The sequence below is a fragment of the Acipenser ruthenus genome, chromosome 12 (assembly GCF_902713425.1).
Source record: "Acipenser ruthenus chromosome 12, fAciRut3.2 maternal haplotype, whole genome shotgun sequence".
NCBI lineage: Eukaryota > Metazoa > Chordata > Actinopteri > Acipenseriformes > Acipenseridae > Acipenser > Acipenser ruthenus.
This window is the reverse complement of record NC_081200.1, coordinates 29,094,431-29,115,603: the sequence shown is the minus strand read 5'-3', so window position 1 is coordinate 29,115,603 and position 21,173 is coordinate 29,094,431. Positions and strand designations below refer to the sequence as shown.

Genomic DNA, 21,173 nt, shown 5'->3' with positions numbered 1-21,173 from the left:
ATATATTTTCTAAAAAGCACAGTGGGCTGTACTATAATAGTCTTCTTCGGTAATATGCTACCAACTTTAGTTCAACAACTACAGCATATTATATATATATATATATATATATATATATATATATATATATATATATATATATATCACACACACAAAATTAGGATGGAACTGCATATGATTTTGTCTAAATCTCGGACTCAATAATTGAAAATATTTATATTTCATATTCTAGACTTATACTACTGTAGGACTATGTTTAGTTTCTGGTTGGCTACTCCGTATTTTTTTGTAATATAGGCGCTTCTGATTTTGGCCTGGTCGTCATTGTAAACGTTGGATTTACCTGGTTAAAAAACTTAACGACTTTACTAATTGATAGACGTGGCCATGGTGGACATATTTGATTGTTTACATTGGGTCCTTTAATTAAAAACAAGTTAAAAATAAAACCGATGTGTTTAAAAGGCAAATATATTTCATTATATTTCTTTAAGTCCTTGGTGGTTAGAATTGGAATTTTGTTTAATTTCTGTTCTGTATTTATATGAGTAGGCCCTAGATAGTAAATTGCTAACATTTCAATTTAACTGAAAGAGCTCGGACTGAAAAAATAAAGAGATTAAAAGTACTAAACGTATATAACTCGTTGCTTAACAAACCTGTTGTTGCATGTATTGATAACCGTTTAGGGATGTGTTGCTCGTGCTAGAAGTTATATTTAAATTTCAACTTCGTCGTTGTGGTTTTTTGGAACACGGGAAATTGTAAGTGGATTCAACATAAATCTCGCGTGGATTCTAACAAATAAATTAATTACTTAGCATAACTTTATTTTACTTTACAGAAGAGTGTTCTCTCGAAAATCAGGTTCACTGTTGAATTGGATTATTTAGACAAGAGGGGTTAAATATACCCCATCACCTGGTTTGCTGTTGAATGAGATAACTCTAATTGACAACAAACGCTGTATTGTAGAAAGAGGTCATTCAAGCCTCAGAATCTCCTAAAATACCCATAGATATAAATTATAGGCTATTGGTACCAAAGCATGTAGGCCATGTTCAAAAGATATCCTTAATAAATAAGATTACATTTTATGGGGCTTCAACATATTCATGACAAAAAAAAGCGTTTTTGATACGGCTCTGAAATGGTTAGATTAATCTGGATTATTAACGCGCGAGCGAATTTGAGGCATTTGTTTTTATACAGAATAGGGCAGCAACGTCTGCTAATACAAACACATGAAACATATTTATAAGGACAGCAGTGCAATATTATTCTTAAGACTCACTGCACTTTGTATTTTACTATTAACACGATGCTTATCACACACTTCTTGTATGCTTATTCTTTGGATTGTCATAAGTGTAAATCATCTTTGTTTATATTATAACGCAGCATCGGTTTTTAAGTAAAATAACCGAGATTTAACAAATACCTTGCAAAGCAAAACAAATTATTCTTCTTATTATTATATAGGTTACAACATTTTGACAGTGCAAAGAGGTGACTATGTATATACTCTTACAATGTAAACAAGATTTAAAATACAGTAATCAAATACTTATAGTGCAATGGCAATCCAGTAAATATGACAAATGTGTTCTAAACAAACCACAAAGTCTAGCGCGCATATATATATATATATATATATATATATATATATATATATATATATATAAAGCTCTTGTTTTTCAAGAAAAAGTGTTCAGCCGCAAAATATTGAGCGAGATAAAGATATGTCCTGAGTGAGAGTGGGACCACTAAGCAACTATAATCATGACTGAACAAGACATTTACTGTGTTAAATATGAACTAGACCGTAAAGCATTTATGTTTAACTAGTACAACTTAATGACTATGGGATTATTATATATATTTATGAACAGGCATTACCCCATTTACATCACATCACCAGAGAGACAATTAAACATTTCAATACCGGTAGGCCTAAATATATATATATATATATATATATATATATATATATATATATATATATATATATATATATATATATATATATATATATATATATATATGTATATATATAAACACAGGCTCCCTTGAGAAAGATATGTACAACATATTGAAACGTTGGGCAGCTGGCTCTTTGAGCTAATATATATATATATATATATATATATATATATATATATATATATATCAAAACATTTTATATTTTAATCATGTTAATACTGAACTTGCCCGCTGCAAACAATCAGAATTAAACATTAAAACCTTTCCTGGCAATAACCTATAGACATTGACATAACCATACATAACGTACTTTAAAACTTCAAGCTTGTTTCTTCCGATTGCCAGGCTGCTATTAAAGTAACAGTTTAGGTTGTATCAGAATTTTCAACTTACATAATTCCCTTTGTGTTGGCTGGAGACACGGGTGCTTTTTGAGATAGACTCCTGTAATAATATGACGTGGGTGTGGTATGCTATATGTTACAGAGGTTGGTAATATAGCTGAAACACCTCCAGGATATATTATGCATGTTTGCTGTTTTCAATCAAGCCACGTTTAGCAGTCATTAAAGGCAGATGATAAAATCTGAAAGCTGACCATGTCAAAGTACAGCAAGGGCACTACCTCACCAGCAAACCTACCCTGCCCCAACAATGTAATCCACCCTCAATCTAGTGCATTTCAAGTTCCTGTGGTTTTTATACCCTTGAACATTTCATTAAGGGGAAACCAATATTCAGCAGTTAAAGTGCATGCAGTAAACTCCCGTCTTGATATTAAGACCTACTCACCACTAAAACAACCGTGGAATATCTCCCTCTATTAAGAACGGATTCCACTATAAGATCCAGAGCTGTTTTTTTTTTTCTTTTAACAGATTTTATGTGCTAAATTGGTTTGCTTACTACAATTCCAGACAGGCTTACCAACTGATAAGTGGTACCATTCTACTTCCTCTCATATTGTCTGATAAGTTGTACAACATTGTGTTTACACTGTACTAAAAATGAATAAATACAGTTTCAGGGGTTTAAAAAAATCAACAACTGCAGGATATTTTCTGGAACATAATTAGTCAAAGAATGCTTTGGAATTATAATACATTTTATATTTAAAGAATGGATGCACCTGTAATCAGCGCCTCTGGTAGCTCACTTAGTAAGTACAATATAGACTTGTTGGTTCTCTCATTTGATGGAGCCTGGCTCTTTCAGCAGACAACGTGATCTTCAGTTACTACCACATAAATGATGGTAAGGACATTTACAGACCTTCCTGGCAGTTTGTTACACACTGAATGGCAATGTATCTAGTTACTGCGACAGCTCAGCCCCAAGGCAAAAAACAAAACAAAAAAACACAGCCATTGTAAGTGGACCAGGTAGCTGGTGGGTATGACACCTTTGCCATCCAGAAAGAATGCTGCTACTGCATGCTCTGTTGCATCGATTCAGAGTTTAAAGGAATATACATTTCTCATCTGTAGTGACTATGCATCAAAGAAACTTGTCCTCTTCAGCACTGCAGTGATTATGAAGCTCCTTGTTGATGCTGTGCTTGCTTCTGATAAGTTAGTAGTTAGCTTGGGACCCACCTGGAACTGAAATTGGAAAAACACAAGCAACAACGGACTGTCAGTCACACAGGAAAATAGGTCACACATATGCCAGCTTTGAGTATGGCAGCATGGAAGCTCCATTTCATTTTTCAATAGGGGGACCACCTCTGTGTTTAAGGATGTTCCCATGGACTGACATAGGGTCAGCAACATACATATTACTAGGATTGGTACTAGGGTATTGCTGTTAGCAGTATTTTCCTTTAAAACTGTATCTATGTATTCTTTTGGTGCTCATTTTTATGCAATGCCAACAGCAGCATGCAAGTGGTTTAGCAATGAGTGATTCACTCTAGAATGAGAAATATTGTGTGGGAATAGATGGATAAAGTAGGATGTTTGGAGACAGAGCTCATTTGTTGATGTTGTTAGCTGCTGTGTAGAACTGTATACTAGTGTTATTTGTTGATGTTGTTAGGTGCTATGTAGAACTGTATACTAGTGTTATTTGGCTGTCATCAGGTATCAGGAAATCCCCAGGAAAATACACAAGTAGTGCAGAGTCAATTGCATTTATTTAAAACACAGCTTTTGTAATGAATGTAAATGTATTTGACTTTTGGGTGAAATGTGCACTGTAAATCACAGCATGTCTTTTGATTAAGTACTATTATAGTGTGACAATTAATTCAAAAGTGTTTGTCATTTATCTTTATTTCAGGTTTCTTCACTGTTTCTTGTATTGTTGTGAGATGTATTGTTGTAAGATGTGGAAAGCATTCAGTTCAGATGTAACTCCATCGTCATACGTAAAAGAGTGAATTAAAGTGCTTCTTTTTGGCTGGGTCCTTCACACTGACTTGTCCATATGGACACTGTTGAGAGATTAGAAAAAAATATATTAAAAAGAAAATTTAACTCAATACTGAGACATTTTTAGGGTTAACTGCATAACATTGTGTAGTCTCTGCATTTACAAAACATCTACCAACATTGTCAAAAATGGTTGCCAGTTATGTTTGTTTGCTTGCTTTTTCTCTCTTTCTTTGAATGTTGTTCTCAAACACATTATAACACAGTCTCAACAAATTATACTGATATACGTACATGTCTGCATGCACAACCACAGCATTTCCCTCTCTGAAGGTGGGCATGTCGGGTAAACACCAGATAACCAGTTGCAGGGTCTACATATGTCTGTTGCCCAGCCTAGAAACAAAATAAAGCTTTTTATATTCTTATTGTACATTTGTGTTTCCTGTTTCTTAGGAGTAGTTTCCACCTCCCAAAAATATACTGTAAATGTCTTTTAACATTATTTTGAGATAATGCATGTTTCTTTTCCACCACAAGCTTAAAATGTATATTTAAATAATTTTGCAGACATAATTTTGCTTATTAAATCAAACTAAAATATGTTAAAGGTTCCCCTCAAGGGGGCTCCCGAGTGGCGCATCCGGTAAAGGCGCTCTGCATGGAGTGCAGGATGCTCTCTGTAGCCTGGACGTCGCCGGTTCGAGTCCAGGCTATTCAAAAGCCGACTGCGCAAAATTGGCCGAGCGTCGCCCAGGGGGAGGGAGGAAGGGTTAGGTCGGCCAGGGTGTCCTCGGCTCACCGCGCGCCAGCGACCCCTGTAGTCTGGCTGGGCGCCTGCAGGCTTGCCTGTAAGCTGCCCGAGAGCTGCGTTGTCCTCCGACGCTGTAGCTCTTGGGTGGCTGCATGGCGAGTCTGCAGTGTGAAAAAAAGCCTTCGGCTGATGGCACATGCTTCGGAGGACAGCGTGTGTTTGTCTTCGCCCTCCCGAGTCAGCGCAGGGGTGGTAGCGGTGAGCTGAGCCTAAAACATAATTGGCCATTCCAAATTGGGAGAAAATAATAAAAAATAATTGGCAACGACTACATTTAAAAATAAAAAAATAAAAAAAGGTTCCTCTCAAAACATTAAATCTGTTTTCTTAAATTTTCAAGGAAGACTTGTAGTGATAATCAATATTAAATGTTTTTTTTAGCCTGCTAATCTCAGCTGGGTTACATAAGTAAAAATATATATTAAAGCAGTATCTTAATTTTTTCCCCCCCATGTTCTTGTGATAACAAATGAAAGCCTCTTGAAATATTATGTGGGAGTCTGAAAAGGTCATTTTCTTCTCATAGATGTCGTGTAATGCTCGTCATGTTTGACCATACAGCCAATATGAGGGATCAAAGTAGCCCTCACTTGCGACAGTGTTCACTATCACATACGGTATTTGTTACAGATAAGAAAGCCAAAATAAGTTGCTTAGCTTCTGAGATCAGACGAGATCAAGTTTATTCAAGTTTTTCAACTTCAGAATTCAGCACTACATGACAATGCCTAGAAGTTGGAATAATCGCAGGATGTACCATTTCTCCACTGGCTTTTACCATGGCAATGGAAGTAATTATTAAGGCATCAAAATGGGTAGTGGGAGAACGCTTGGCTTCTGGAATGCGACTGCCACCAATTAGAGCATACATGGATGACATGACAATCATGACTACAACAGTAGCCTGCACTAATCGGTTATTGGGCAAACCAATAACATTGAATGGGCATGAATGAAATTCAAGCCCACTAAATCAAGGAGCATCTCTATAATTAAAGGTAAAGTAGTAGATAAAAGGTTCTACATTAATGGAGTGGCAATACCAACAATGTCCGAGAAGCCAGTGAAAAGTCTTAGGAGATGGTACGACAGGGATCTAAAGGACACAGTTCGTATGGGAGAAGTTAGACAACAAGCAGTGGAAGGGTTGAAGAGCATAGACAGCAGCGCTTGAAACTCTGGTGCTTTCAGTTTGGTCTACTGCCAAGGCTGCTGTGGCCACTGACTGTGTACGAGGTTTCCTTGACAACAGTTGAGGAGCTGGAAGCTTTAATCAGTTAATACGTTAGGAAATGGTTGGGAGTTCCACGCTGCCTCACCAGAGTGGGACTTTATGGTAAAGGAATACTGCAGCTACCAGTCTCTGCTCTAACCGAGAAGTTTAAGTGCACCAAGCTCCGACTGGAGATGACATTAGTAGATTCACGCGACAAATGCGTAAGGGAGGCAGCACCTGTGTTGAAAACTGGAAGAAAGTGGGCGGCAAAAAAAGCCGTGGAAAATGCAAAGGCTGCCCTTCGAATCAGTCATATTATGGGGCAAGTTCAGCATGGAAGAGGGGGTCTTGGTCTCAGTTCAGCTCATCCTACATGGCACAAGGCAACCCCAGCTCAATGGAGGAAGCTGGTAGTCAACGAGGTGCAAAAGCAGGAGGAGAGGATGAGGTGTGTAAAGGCCGTTTCCCAGGTCAAGCAGGGAAAATAGATGAGATGGGAGAGTGTGGAACAACGCAATATCAGCTGGCAAGACCTATGGACAATGGAACAGAGCAGGATCAGTTTCCTCATCAGATCAACATACGATGTTATCCCATCACCACATAACCTAAACCTTTGGGTGGGTGAGGATCCCTCATGTCCTTTGTGTTCATCACCTGCAACATTAAGGTCCATTTTGACAGGCTGTAAGGTGGGTCTTAGCCAAGGATGGTTTACTTGGCGCCATGACCAGGTGCTGCGATGTTTGGCCTTAGCATTGGAAGACAAGCGCAATATGACCAATAAGTTGCCACCAGTTCCATCAAAGCATTACACACAAAAGACAATATTCCTCCATCCAGAAGAGCAACCACCAAGAAAAGGCTGTGCTGTGGATGAGGCGTATGAGAGGGAGAAACTTTAGTATGCTCAACTAGCTGCTGAAGCGGAACAGCGAGGATGGAGAGTCCGGGTTTACCCAGTGGAGGTGGGTTGTCGAGGATTTGTGGCACACTCTCAACCCGATTTCTCAGAGATGTCAGATTCAGTGGCTAAGAGTTGCGTCGCACAGTGAAGAACTAATCTGGAGCAGTCTCCAGATTAGTCTCTTTTGAGACTGAAAGATTCTGGCTGGGGATCTCAAGCACAATAGAAAGAAAGCAACGTTGATGTACGGGTAAGTAAGCTGGGCTGAGTTGAGTGAGGGATGGAGGGGGGTGATGCTGGGATGCCAAAACCACTGTTGAGCCCTCTTGAGGTGTCATGGGCTAGTCGATGCTACACAGAGGATGGAAGGTGCTCACTTGAAGACCCCAGTGATGTACCCTACTTAGCTCAATTCAGACGGTTGTCATGCTGATGCGCTGGGGAGACCGCACTGTTGTTGATCCCCAGAGCCAGCATCGCAGCAGTTGTGTGTGCTGATGCACTGGGGAGGCAAAATAAGCTGATCCCTGGAGCCAGCATTACACTTCAGCCATCAACACCAGGCAGAAGGATATCTACATCATCAGATGGAAAGAAACGCAAATGGATTGAGATGCAGATGGATCACATTAGTTTACTGTAAAGCTACATCTTAGTTGGTGCTTATCTTGGCAAGAGCTGAGTTCAAATCAGCATGAAGTTTTAACATCTACTCTCATGTAATGGAAATTATGACTGTTAAGATTTATATATATAATAGCACTGCTATGAAGAAAGTAGAGATCAGGTAATGATTATCTCATAATCACCAAATGTATACAAGATGTGTTGACAGGTTGAAGTTATTCCTCATTCTGTACTTCCTGCAATGCTCAGGCATAGAGTATGATAGAGTATGTGTTAGATGTCTTAATCAAGTTAAAATCTAAGATGTTCAGATTTAGTCTATGAGACTCAGATTTTTAAGGAATTTCTTGGGTAAAAAATAAAACACTCGTTTTTCAGTGTGTGATAAATCTGAATCTTGGAAAGGCCCCAGGCTTATTCATGGCATGCCTTGTCATTTCAGATGGCATCTAGGCTTTCCATAGTGAAGCTGGCACGGTCTGTGCTTTGTGCATTTTCCACTGTGTTACACTGCATTTCTGAAGTCTTTCAGTAGACTTGCTATAAAACTGCAATACTGCTGTAACAAGATAAGTCATTACTGTTCAGAGCCCCAAGGCACTATGAAATGATGCTGTGTTCTCTCAAAAAACTAAGGCTTTTAATAAGCTCACCCCTATGTGTGGGTGGGTATGGTTTTAAAACATGGATCAAAAAAATAATTAAATAAAAAGGTGTTGTATGAGAAAATAGAGAAAGCACATAGTAGAAAACAGGGACAGAAGAAGAAAAAAATAGGAAGGGCAGGATTACACAGAAACCAACTGGAGCAACCTTTTAAGCAGTAGCCTGAATGGCCATTTGTCCTTTGACACTGCAGTTATGGATATGACTGGAGATCACCCCATTATTTCCCTGTACTGATTTGATCATAACATTTTTTTATTATTATTTTACAATGCTTTGCAATGCTTGAATGAAATCCTGCCGTATACATTTAGAGCATAAATATTATTATTATTATGTAGAATTACTATTTGTTACAAAACAAAGAAAGTCAAAAACATTAAGCAGCTTTCGCTTCTATATTTAGTCATTTTTGCTACTCTACTTATCTTACTGCAAAGACTAGTATGTTTGGTCTTCGCTCAGACTATAGGCAACGATTTAGTGATGTGCACAAACCCCAATTGAGCTTGTGCAGTACATCTGTGGAAGGGTGGTGGGCAATTCACTGACACACATGGGGGACACTGGTGCCCAGTTTTATTATTTTAGATACTTTCTTTTAGCCCGCAAAGGGTGCTGTTGTCTGCGGCCTGAGTACCAGCAACGGTAAACAGGATCACAGAAATACCAATACTGGTAAACAGTTCAAAGCTGGCGCACTCACGGGTGCTCTGAAATAATAAATAACAAAAGGCGAAAGAAAAGGGAAAATAAAACACAGTAATAAAACTACAAAATAAAGGTGCTGCTTACACAGTACCCCCACTGCTGCTAAGCCGTTCAGCTCGGGTCTCCGTCCTACGCTGTTATGCACTATAACTGGGGTGGACGAGGTTCCCCTTCTACTCAGACACTTTCCCTCGGATACGTAACAATTTATTTTCTATATTATTTTCTTTCTCTAGGCTGGCTGTCTTCTTCAGCCGTGCTTGACTATTTTGGTGGTAATATGGTATTTCGCTGTACTAATATAACAAACTATGGGTTATTACTTTATATGAATTATCATGTTATGCACGAATGTAAGAATTGGCTTTCTGTGGTGGTGTACTTTTTTTATTTCAAATAGCATGTATCTATAATTGTTTGCATGATATATTTGAATAGCAAATATATAGCTTCTACACTATTAGGTTTGTTACAAGATTAGTTTATCTCTAATGTAATCACAGTTTTACAGAGACTGTCCCTGTTTTCATTTACGTCCCAAATTCTGGGCCGCTTTGCTTTTCAGATAATGTCCCAAATTCTGGGCCGCTATAGTTTTTAGATAAAGTCCCAAATTCCGGACCGATGTGATAACGTCCCAAATTCTGGGCCGCTTTGCATTTTAGAATTCAGCCCAATTTTTGGGATATTCTGCTCAGCTGGCAGCCGAGTTTCTAAGTCATGCATGCACAGTTTACCATAAACTGGATTGTGAATTAATTTAAGAGTAACCCTTAGTACATGAATCAAAGTAAATGTATTTTTTACTCTCCCCAGAAAACATTACTACATTACAGAAACAGAAATAAAATGTAAATGTTAAAAAAACATATTTCTCATTACAATGAAGAAACTACATCGCACTGAAATAGATACATGAAAATTAATTAAAGCAGCCATCCTTCCCATCTTTCGTGCCAAACCTGCACCCCAATTCAACTCCACATACAACACGCAACCCTTGCATGAACACACCACCATGCAAACCCTGCACACACACACACCACCATGCAACCCTTGCACGCACACACAATCATGCAACCCCTACACGCACACACCACCATGCAACCCCTGCACGCACACACCACCATGCAACCCTTGCACGCACACACCTACATGCAACCCTTGCACGCACACACCACCATGCAACCCTTACACACACACCACCGTGCAACCCCTGCACACACACCACCACCATGCAACCCTTGCACGCACTCTCCACCATGCAACCCTTGCACGCTCACACCACAATGCAACCCATGCACACGCACAACACCATGCAACTCCTGCACACACACACCCTCTACAATATCCTGATTTTCTCCCCTCCCCCCCAGGATCGGTACAATATGCCTAGAGGTTTAGCATACAATATGCCTAGAGGTTTAGCAGACCTCAAAATGAATAGAATGGTGGAGTTCAATATATTTTATTTACCTATCACACGCAAAAAAAAAAAATACAATAAAGGCCTATATCAGCTCTTTCACTTATGGGTTTTAAGAGACCAGTGCCTTTCAACAACTTAACATAAATGCTATTTGTGAGAAAGTGTAGTCCTTGGAAGGACTACACCTCCCAGAAGGTCATTGGCTGAAAAGTGTTAATTTCTTTAATTGTTTAATTAATAATTATCCCCTGCACCTGGCTATCAATGTAAATTAGAGCCAGGTGCAAGGTATTTAAAGAAAGCAGCCAACCTTTTCTAGGCTGCTGAGTAGAACGAAGCAGGAAGGTGGGTTCCCTGCTGCTGAGCAGTCACAAGACAGGTACTGGGTGTACCACTGTGTATTTTTTTTTTGTGTTGTGGGGAAATGGCTTAGCGTCCCACTTTGTAGTCAGGGTTGTTCCTGGAAGTTTAGTTAGCACTCCAAAGGAGCTTGGTGTTTATTTGTGTTTGAATAAAAGTGCACAACTGCACTAAAACCAAAGTTCCTGTGTTGGGTCAAGTTTTTAAAGGGGCAAACGAACCCGGGTGGAAGCAGCTCTGTTACTTATTGTATTGGTAAAATATTCCTTATCTATTACTGATAGCTTAAACTGTAGGCTACAGATAATGTTTAAACAGTTGTACTATGCAAATATAATGGCTAAATTCCAATTCAGGCAATCTGGCCTACCTAGATTTCCCCCTGTAGTTCAATTGGCTAAGCAATTCCTCACTTCTCCCACTTTAACTGCTGTGTCCGTGTGCTGGCAAAGTAAACAGCTGCTGTGTGTAAAAAGCTTTGGTATCCTATGGGATGAAAGGTGCTATATAAATCCAAGAAAGTATGTTCCATTTAAATACAGAGCTTTTTAAAACTAGGGGTACAGTAATTTTGGGAGTTCAAAGTGTTTGAAGACCCTGGGTCACTCATCCTCAAAAGGGGTGAGAAAGGGCAATCTGTCTGGTATGCTGAAGGTTTTTTTTATTTATTTTTATTTAGCACGTTCTTATCTCAAACTCAGTTTCGGGTAAACAGAAAATGCAAGATGGGTTGTTTATAATGGGGTTTGTTACTCTCTAAAGCTGTAATTAACACTGTTAAACCAACTCAATTTCTTAATTACATTACAGGTAACTGACTGATGAAACATGTTTCTAGCTATACGGTCCTTGAACAAAACTGATCACTTTACACTCACTGTAAGGAAGAGGTAGTCGCTACACTACACACTGCTTGTTTCATAAAATACATGCATTCTGCCTGGAGAAGCACATAACAAATGCAGAATTAGCAAGAAACAATAAGGGGATTCATTAAGTGTCTGAATTAAAAGGGGCACAATATAAATCTGGTGATATGGAGCAATGAATCTGCTAGCAGGGGTCTCTAATCCTAGTCGTGGAGGCCCAGTGTCCGTACTGGTTTTTGTTCCAACTGTACCCTAAATTACTTAAGTAACAAACGCATGCGCTAGGAGGCTGAAAATTGCTACAGAGCACCTGTAGTACATGCAGATAATGAATCCAGAAGCACAAGTGTCTGGCTCTTTTGGTTCCCATGGAGCAGCTTGTCTTAGACGGACGAAAATGCACTCTTGCGCTATACTTGTAAATGGCAGTTTTTTATGTTTTTCAGCAACAGAAAGGATTAATAACTCCATTTAAATGGATATGGTATCAGACAGGTAGTCTCTAACTGGTCCCTGTGTTTTTGCACAGTTTGTGCACAGATTCGCAAACAGCATTTTGCATTGTATGCACAAACGGGCATGTACAACAGGTGTCAAACAAGCAGTGAATGGGCTAGAAGGCTGAAAATTGCTACAGAGCAGATAATGAATCCAGAAGCACCTGTCCTTAGGTGGCACAAATCACACTATTGCCTTATGCTTAAAACCATCATTCTAGTGCATATTTCTGGAACAGAAGCACCTAAAACCACCATTCAAATGGTTCTAGACTCAGGGGAGCACCCCCAAACCACCTCCTAAAACGGCGTGGTGGTTCACCCAAAAACTCGAGTTGTGACGAAAAAATACACTTTGCTGAGCCATGCTGGCAGCTAGAACTGTGAAAACAGTGACTCCTTGTGCAGTGGCCCCGCTGCAAAAAAAAATCCTAACCCCCACAGAACCAGGGATACGCCCCGTCACAAATGTCAGAAAATGACCCTTCTCGGGGTCATCTCTCCATGACCCCGGGGCCTAGAACCCGGGTTGAACTTCCTAGGGTCATGTCTGGGGGCCCTCTTTCACAGGGAGCCACCTGTTTTCCAATAGCTTTTGAGCTCCAGGTTGGCAAAAAACTCTAAACTGGGGTCCTTTACCACCCCTCTCCAAATGGCAAATCCAAATTATAAAAACACCATCGGGGTAAGGCTCGGCAAATGGCGGTGTGGGTGGTACAAACTCGAAGCCATTTTCTTTAGCTAAGACTGTTGTGCATCTAAAGAGAGTACTTCCGAGTTTGTTGGCCTAGGATTTGTAGACTTATGGGGTACGACAGGAGGACCCCCCCTCTGGCAAAATACATACAAAAAATGTCCATTATATATAAGACCTGAAACGTGCACATTTCGTAGTGTATTTATGCAACAGAAGCACCGATTAAGTCCATTCGAAGTGTTTTGTGATCACAGTATCAGCCTGAGTGTATCGGAGCATAGTTTTACATCGAAAGTTTTAAAAAATCACTTTGTAGTGCAACTTTGAGGAACTCAACCACTTAGCAACTTGCAAATTGGTACAGAGTACCTGTAGGACATGCAGATAATTAATCTAGAAGCACACATGTCTAGCTCTTTTGCTCCCCATGCAGTACCATCTATTAGACTCACTGAAATGCAGTATTGCGGTACACCATTACAAGCAAGTACAACTGGGTGTGTGAAAGGGCAAGGAGTGTGCACATTGCTACAGAATACCTGTAGTACATGAAGATAATGTATCCATAAGCACAAGTGTCTAGCTCTTTGGGTCCCCATGTAGTAGCTTGTCTTAGACACACTAAAATGCAGTGTTGCGGTACACCGTTATAAGCACCTTATGAGCAACTACAACTGGGTGTCATACAGGCTCTGAAAATGCTAGGAGTCTGCAAATTGCTACAGATTACCTGGAGTACATGCAGATACTGAACCCAGAAGCACAAGTTCCTGTGCCTTTTGGTTCTGATGCTGTACCTGTCCTTAGGTGTTTTAAACCACCATATCGCCTGCAATTTCAAAAAAGCAGTTTTTAAAGTGTTTTTCAACAACAGAACCAGCTATGAAGTCCATTAAAAATGCTCTGATAAGAGACTGGCAGTCTGTAACTGATCCCAGTGTTTCTGGAATGTTTCCTGCAAAGACTGATTTTTAACACCAAAAAAGAGGCGAACGTGGCTTTAAGTGTACTGTGCACAATAGACCATCTATGCCAGGCTCTCAAACAGGCTGTGACAATTGCTACAGAGTACCTGTGGGACATGCAGATAATGAATCCAGAAGCTCGAGTGTCTAGCTTATTTGGTTCCCATGCAGTACCTGTCCTTAGATGGCTGAAACCACTGTATCGCTGTATAACTGTATACCCTATAAATATCACTTTACTGTGTATTTGAGGAATATCAGTGTATAACTCTGCTGGGTATTGCAGTGTATGCTGGGTATCAAAACACTGTCACTTTTACAAAAAGGCCATCAAAAGGCTGTCACAGTTAAAAAAGACTGTCAAATGGCCGTTAAAAAGCAGTCAAAGTTACAAAAAAATAGGTGTGCTCCTAACCCTAACCACTGGACCACCAAGCCTCCTAATCAGGAAGCGCAATCTTTCTGCATTCTTTAGAAGTACAGTATAAATAATAAAGTTAAATATAATTATTAATCATAATACTCATACTTTGATGTTTTTTGTTTTATTTATTCGACGCAGCTGCATTTTAGTAACAGCAATAGCGGCAGGTTGAATTTGTTTTCGGTGTTTGATGAAATGGATACATTACTTGCTTGCAAAACCAAGGAAGAAAAACACAAGAGTCTACAGAGTACAAAGCGACAAAGTTATACTGAATCCCTTTGGATAATTTTTTATGTTGGCTTTAATAAAAATGTTTTTCATTGTTAGTAGTTATAGTTTTATCTTGAGGTAAACAAATGGCACACAGTTATGCAGAGATGGGCAGTAAATGTTAATGTAAAAAAACATTTACAGTGCACACTATTTTGTATTATTTACACTAACTTTGTCAAATTGAAAGTGAATACGACTGTTTCCAAAGAGATTACAAAATACTTGTCTTTTTAATTCTGTGCATCCAAATACTTGTAATTTAAAGTTTTAAGAATTAAGCCTACTGTTTGTTATTCTGTCCTAAACCAGCAGTTTGTCAACCAAACTGTTGTGACATTACATTATTTATTAAACGGGGGGCGGGAAATGTGTTCATCACATCATTCTCCATTTTATTGCAATTGAGGTACCGTTCAGTTGAGCGAAAATTGTAAATGGGGTACTTGAGCTGAAACCTCCAGATAGAAGGGGTACAGGGTAAACTATCAGGAATAGATAAGCAAAATGTTGACTAATACAATACAATAACATTTATTTGAAGTTGTTTAAGGGCACTGGTCTCTTAAACCCAGAAAGTCTGATAACCCCCTGCACATGACTATATATTGATGGACATTATATAAGCAAATGAGATGTCCTTTTTTTTGGAATACCATGTTCCTTCTCAAAAATGTGTTTTAATATTAGCCTTTAATAAGGAAAACAACTGCTTTGGTGTGCGTGCAGGGGTTACATAGTGGTGCGTGCGTGCAGGGGTTGCATGGTGGTGTGTGTGTGCAGGGGTTGCATGATGGTGGTGCGTGCGTGCAGGGGTTGCATGGTGGTGTGTGTGTGCAGGGGTTGCATGATGGTGGTGTGTGCGTGCTGGGGTTGCATGGTGGTGTGTTATATTAGTACAGCAAAATACCACATTACCACCAAAATAGGCAAGCACGGCTCAGGAAGACAGCCAGCCTAGAGAAAGAAAATAATATAGAAAATAAATTGTTACATATCCTAGGGAAAGTGTCTGAGTAGAAGGGGAACCTTGTCCACCCCAGTGTATAGTGCACAACATCGTAGACGGGGAAGGACGGCTGCTTTAATTAATTTTCATGTATCTATTTCAGTGCAATGTAGTTTCTTCACTGTAATAAGACATACGTTTTTTAACATTTACATTTTATTTCTGTTTCTATAATGTAGAAATGTTTTCTGGGGAGAGTAAAAAATACATTAACTTTAATTCATGTACTAAGGGTTACTCTTAAATTAATTCACGATCCAGTTTATTGTAAACTGTGCATGCATGACTTAGAAACTCGGCTGCCAGCTGAGTAGAATATCCCAAAACTGGGCTGAATTCGAAAATGCAAAGCGGCCCAAAATTTGAGACGTTATCTGAAAACCAAATCGGGCCAGAATTTGGGACATTACCTGAAAAGCAAAGCGGCCCAGAATTTGGGACGTGAATGAAAACAAGGACAGTATCTATGTAAGACTGTGTGAATTACATTAGATATAAACGAATGTATCATGTAAGAAAACTGTACGTGTGGAAGATATATTTGCTATTCATATATCGCGCAAACGATTATTGATATATGAGATTTGAAAAAAAAGTACACCACCACAGAAAGCCAATTCTTACATTCGTGCATAATTAAGATCATTCATATAAAGTAATAACAAATAGTTTGTTATATTAGCACAGCGAAATAGCACATATTATATTTTAATTGAAAGGTTGTGGAAAGCACTTCGCAATGTTAACAATGCCTGCAAGCTTTCCCACTCGTGTGACAACATATTCCTGAGACAGACAAGGACCAATCAAAACGCGAGACTGGTATGTGGTTCCATCCCAAAAACCGGGGCTGTGTCATACCTCAAAAAATCATACTAACGTCCCAAGGTCACAGTTTAGCATGGTTGAACACTATCCGGCTCTTAATAACGTTACACCATAAACAAAATGGAGACTTACCTGGCAGGCCTCTTCGTGTATTTCAATTATTTTCTTTTCGCTTTCAGATAATTCTTGGTTTTCGGAAACTGCATCGTTATTTTTGTATTCCCCGTTTGTTTTACTATCTTTTTCATTCTGCATTTGTGTAATGTAATTGTTAGTAATGTCCGTGACACAGCAACGGGACAAATGTAATGGTTGTTTAAAAACGTGCCTTCCAATTGTATAGATTGCACTGGAACCACTATACAATGAAGGTCTCATATACGTAAACATTCAGAATCCTCAAATGTATCCGATATAGTATGCGTACATTATTATTATTATTTTTTTTAGTTCACAAACCAGCTTGCTGGTAAGTAACCATTACAATTAGTTGCACACAATAAAAGTACAATTTAAAATAGTTTCTTACAAAAACAAAAAAAAAGTTACTGAGTATGCTTAGATTAAAATGAAGTGTAGCTTCTGTGTTAGGGTTTGAGAAGTTCTTGTTTTGTTCCACATGCAGCAGCGTCAACATTACATACAACCGCCGTGTCCCAGTCCCTTCCTGTATTTAAATTGTCCATGCGTTCAGAACAGGGTACTACAACCCATATGTATACAGCGATATATCTATTCTGTTTTTGTTAACCTTTCAGGATAAGATACAGTAAGAAGGTTGCAAGGTTGAGTATTTAATGTGTAATGTTTAAGCTAAACCCTTGGCTTCTACCAGTTTGTAGGATCAGTGTTACAGCAGTGTTTTCTTTAAAACAACACGGTCATTTTACAGGAGCAGAACAAACTCATCAAATTTGGGGGAACAAGGAAATATTAGGCTTGTCAAGTTTATTATAAAATAGACATGGGTAGGCCTACGTAATATTTTATATTTGACATAATATTTTGACAGACTCACTATGGTTTATGGGACAAATTATAGGAAGGCCTTTTAGAAAATTGGAAAACTGACAATTCTGGCATTAGATAATATGAAACAAATCGAATGTGGATTTATTTTTACTGTGTTGGTTTAGTTGACCACTACTGTAAACTAACCACGAGAGACACTTTACTGTGCCATGTTGTTCAACAAGAAAACATAAAATACATAAATATATCAGAATACAGGTGATTTCCATTACACGAGAGTAGATGTTAAAACTTCATGCTGATTTGAACTCGGCTCCTGCCAAGATAAGCACCAACTAAGACGTAGCTTTACAGTAAACTAATGTGATCCATAGGTGTCTCCATCCTTTTGCGCTTCCTTCCATATGATGATGTAGATATCCTTCTGTCAGGTGTTGATGGCTGAAGTGTAATGCTGGCTCCAGGGATCAGCTTATTTTGCCTCCCTAGCGCATGAGCGAACACAACGGCTGCGATGCTGGCTCCGGGGATCAACCACAGTGCGGTCTCCCCAGCACATCAGCATGACAACCGTCTGGATTGAGCTAAGTAGGGTACATCTCTGGGGTCTTCAAGTGGGCACCTTCCATCCTTGGTGTTTCGTCGACTAGCCCACGACACCTCAAGAGGGCTCGACAGTGATTCTGGCGTCCCAGCATCACCCCCTTCCGTTCCCCACTCAACTCAGCCCAGCTTACTTACCTGTACATCAGTGTTTCTTTCTTTCTATTGTGCTTGAGATCCCCAGCCAGAATCTTTCCGTCTCAACCACAGCCAGTTGCTGCTCCTCTCTGCTGCTTCAGATAAGTTCTTCACCATGCGACACAACTCTTGGCCACTGAATCCGACGTCTTTGAGAAACCGGGTTGTAGAGAGTGCCACAAATCCTCGACAACCCACCTCCACTGGGTAAACCCGGACTCTCCACCCTCGCTGTTCCGCTTCAGTGGCTAGTTGAGCATACCGCAGTTTCTTCCTCTCATACGCCTCATCTGCAGCATCCTTCAATGGAACTGTTAACTCTACCAGGTGAACAAGGCGTGCTGATCCAGACCACAAGACAATAACTGGTCAAAGGTTAGTGGAAAAATAAGCCGTTGACCAACATCTGCCAGCATTTTCCAGTCTCTAGCAGCTTCCAGTTGTCCTGGGCGAGGATTGGTTTTAACACCTTTTCTTGGTTGTTGCTCTCCTGGACGGAGAAATGTTGTCTTTTATGTGTAATGTTTTGATGGAATAGGTGGCAACTTATTGGTCATGTCATGCTTGTCTTCCAATGCTAAGGCCAAACATCGCAGCACCTGGTCATGGCGCCAAGTAAACTGTCCTTGGCTAAAAGCCACCTTACATCCTGTCAAAATGTGCCTTAATGTTGCAGGTGATGAACACAAAGGACATGAGAGATCCTCTCCTACCCAGAGGTTTAGGTTCTGTGGTGATGGGAGAACATCATATGTTGACCTGATGAGTAGCCAAATCGTGCAGTTTGTAATTCCTTGCAATTAGTTAAATTATGCATTTGTCATTCGATCATTATTCTTATATTTTCAAACACTTTTGGTGACCCCATTTGTTTGAAGAAAAAATAAGTTGTATACTATGTTTCTGTATTTGTACCTGTGATTATTGCTTGGTTATTTAGAATAAATAGAGTACACATGTCAATGTGTGAAGTTGTTTGTTACTTTAGTTTAATTGGAATTAGAATTTTAATTACTGCAGCATACTTGTAATTGAATAAACTAGCATTGTGACTGTCATTTCAGCACACAATGATGCTGTAATTGTAACCAGAATTGACCCCAGGTCTGACAGTAGCATTGTTATCCATATTCACCTCATTAGAAATGTAAAAAAAAAATAAAACAAATAAGATATTGTTGGCAGAACTGATAGAATGCATTTAAATGAAAAGGTGATTATATCTGAATATGCTGTTGTTTTAAACTTGACTCTTTACAGTACAGTAAATTATATTATATTGTATTTTAACCTAACTGCTACACATAGGATTTGTGAAATACATCTCAAAATCAAACCAAATGTTACTTATATCTGTTACTACAGCCTTTCATATAAACATTGTACAGTACAAAGGAAAGACAATTGCTTTGTAATTGGGGGAGGGGGAGGGTCAGTCAGATTTTAAAAGGCACAAACAAGGTTGTCATGAACACATCTTGAAAGTAATAGCAACATCACTTTCAACAAGATGGTTTACCAGTATATATATATATATGTATGTATATATATATATATATATATATATATATATATATATATATATATATATATATATATATATATACACACATACAGTGGTTTGCAGAAGTATTCACCCCCTACCAATAATGTCACATTTTGTTGAATTATAAATAATTTATGCACAGTTTTTCAAATGAACTTTTTTTTATTCAAAGCTGTAGTGGTTAAACTGAACACTGTTATATGAGGAGGAGGTTAAATGTCAGCAAAACTTGCAAAGAAAATCTACAAAATGAAATTTACTGGCTGCATAAGTATTCAGCCCCTTAAGTCAGTACTTGGTAGAAGCACCATTTGCAGCAATTACTGCTATGAGTCTTTTTGGATAGGTCTCTACTAGCTTTGCACAGTAGGATGGTGACATTTTTGCCCATTCTTCACAGGAAAATTACTCCAGTTCTGATAAGTTTGTTGGGGATCGTCGATGGACTGCAATCTTTAAGTCTTGCCATAAATTTTCGATTGGATTCAAGTCAGGAATTTGACTGGGCCACTCAAGAACATTAATTCTCTTCTTGTTCAACCACTCCAGTGTAGCTTTGGCTTTGTGCTTCGGGTCATTGTCCTGCTGAAATGTGAATTTCCTCCCCAGTTTCAGAGTCTTGGCTGACTCAGACAGGTTTTCCTCAAGGATTCTCCCCTCTATCCTGAAAAGCTTCCCAGTCCCTGCTGAAGAGAAGCATCCCCATAACATGATGCTGCCACCACCATGCTTGACAGTTTTTGTCTGGTCTGACCACAAAACCTTTTTCCACATGTCTGCAGTATCATCTACGTACTTTTCTGCAAACTCCAGCATAAAATACTTTATTTTTCATTATAGCTTTAATAAAGATGAGTCGCTTATTAACATGTTGCGATCTCATTTGTACTCTGCTTGTAAATCAGAAATTAAGGCTTGGCCAATATAGTTGTTTCACAGAAGAAAAAAAAATCGTAAATTAAATCAATTTTACTATTAACACGTTTCTCATTTGTGATTGAGATACATGAATGGATTAACAGGTATCACTTGAATTCTTAAAGGAGAGTAGAAAAGCACCAAAAATCAGAATACCCTACTTGTATCCTATGTGATTGGAGCCTAATTAACCACAAATAATTCAATTAAGGCTCCACACACACACACACTCTATTTAGTTTTTTTGCCGTTCGTCCTGCCAGAAACACATTAACACTGATTGAAACATGCTGCACAGAAATGCAGCACTCCTATTTACAAGCTGTCCCCTCTCCCACACTGTCATTTT

The 21,173-nt window shown here is 39.0% G+C and overlaps 1 protein-coding gene across 4 annotated transcripts; it reads right to left on the bottom strand.

The window, feature by feature from the left end:
* Positions 1 to 2,048: 2,048 nt before the first annotated feature.
* On the bottom strand, positions 2,049 to 17,327 carry c12h1orf53 (chromosome 12 C1orf53 homolog). Of its 4 annotated transcripts, none has more exons than XM_059034773.1 (4): positions 16,780 to 17,327; positions 15,729 to 15,767; positions 4,650 to 4,751; positions 2,049 to 3,584 (listed from the first exon to the last, which is right to left on the bottom strand). In XM_059034773.1, the coding sequence occupies exons 1-4, from the start codon at positions 17,035 to 17,037 to the stop codon at positions 3,474 to 3,476; spliced, it is 510 nt and encodes a 169-aa protein (XP_058890756.1). In that variant the 5' UTR covers positions 17,038 to 17,327; the 3' UTR covers positions 2,049 to 3,473. The 4 variants fall into 4 exon arrangements, with proteins under 4 accessions (XP_058890756.1, XP_058890758.1, XP_058890757.1 ...); XM_059034774.1 differs by lacking the exon at positions 2,049 to 3,584 and adding an exon at positions 4,096 to 4,417 and having other exon boundaries at positions 16,780 to 17,326; XM_059034775.1 differs by lacking the exon at positions 15,729 to 15,767 and having other exon boundaries at positions 2,056 to 3,584; positions 16,780 to 17,326.
* Positions 17,328 to 21,173: the final 3,846 nt, after the last annotated feature.

What these genes read in the sequence shown, in the direction of transcription:
- c12h1orf53 (XM_059034773.1), bottom strand. Translation starts at nt 17,037, where the DNA reads ATGTTTACGTATATGAGACCTTCATTGTATAGTGGTTCCAGTGCAATC. An exon ending in TACACGAAGAGGCCTGCCAG is followed by an intron (nt 15,768 to 16,779) that starts GTAAGTCTCCAT and finishes TTCTTTCTCTAG; the next exon opens with GCTGGCTGTCTTCCTGAGCC. An exon ending in CGTGCTTGCCTATTTTGGTG is followed by an intron (nt 4,752 to 15,728) that starts GTAATGTGGTAT and finishes TTTTGTTTCTAG; the next exon opens with GCTGGGCAACAGACATATGT.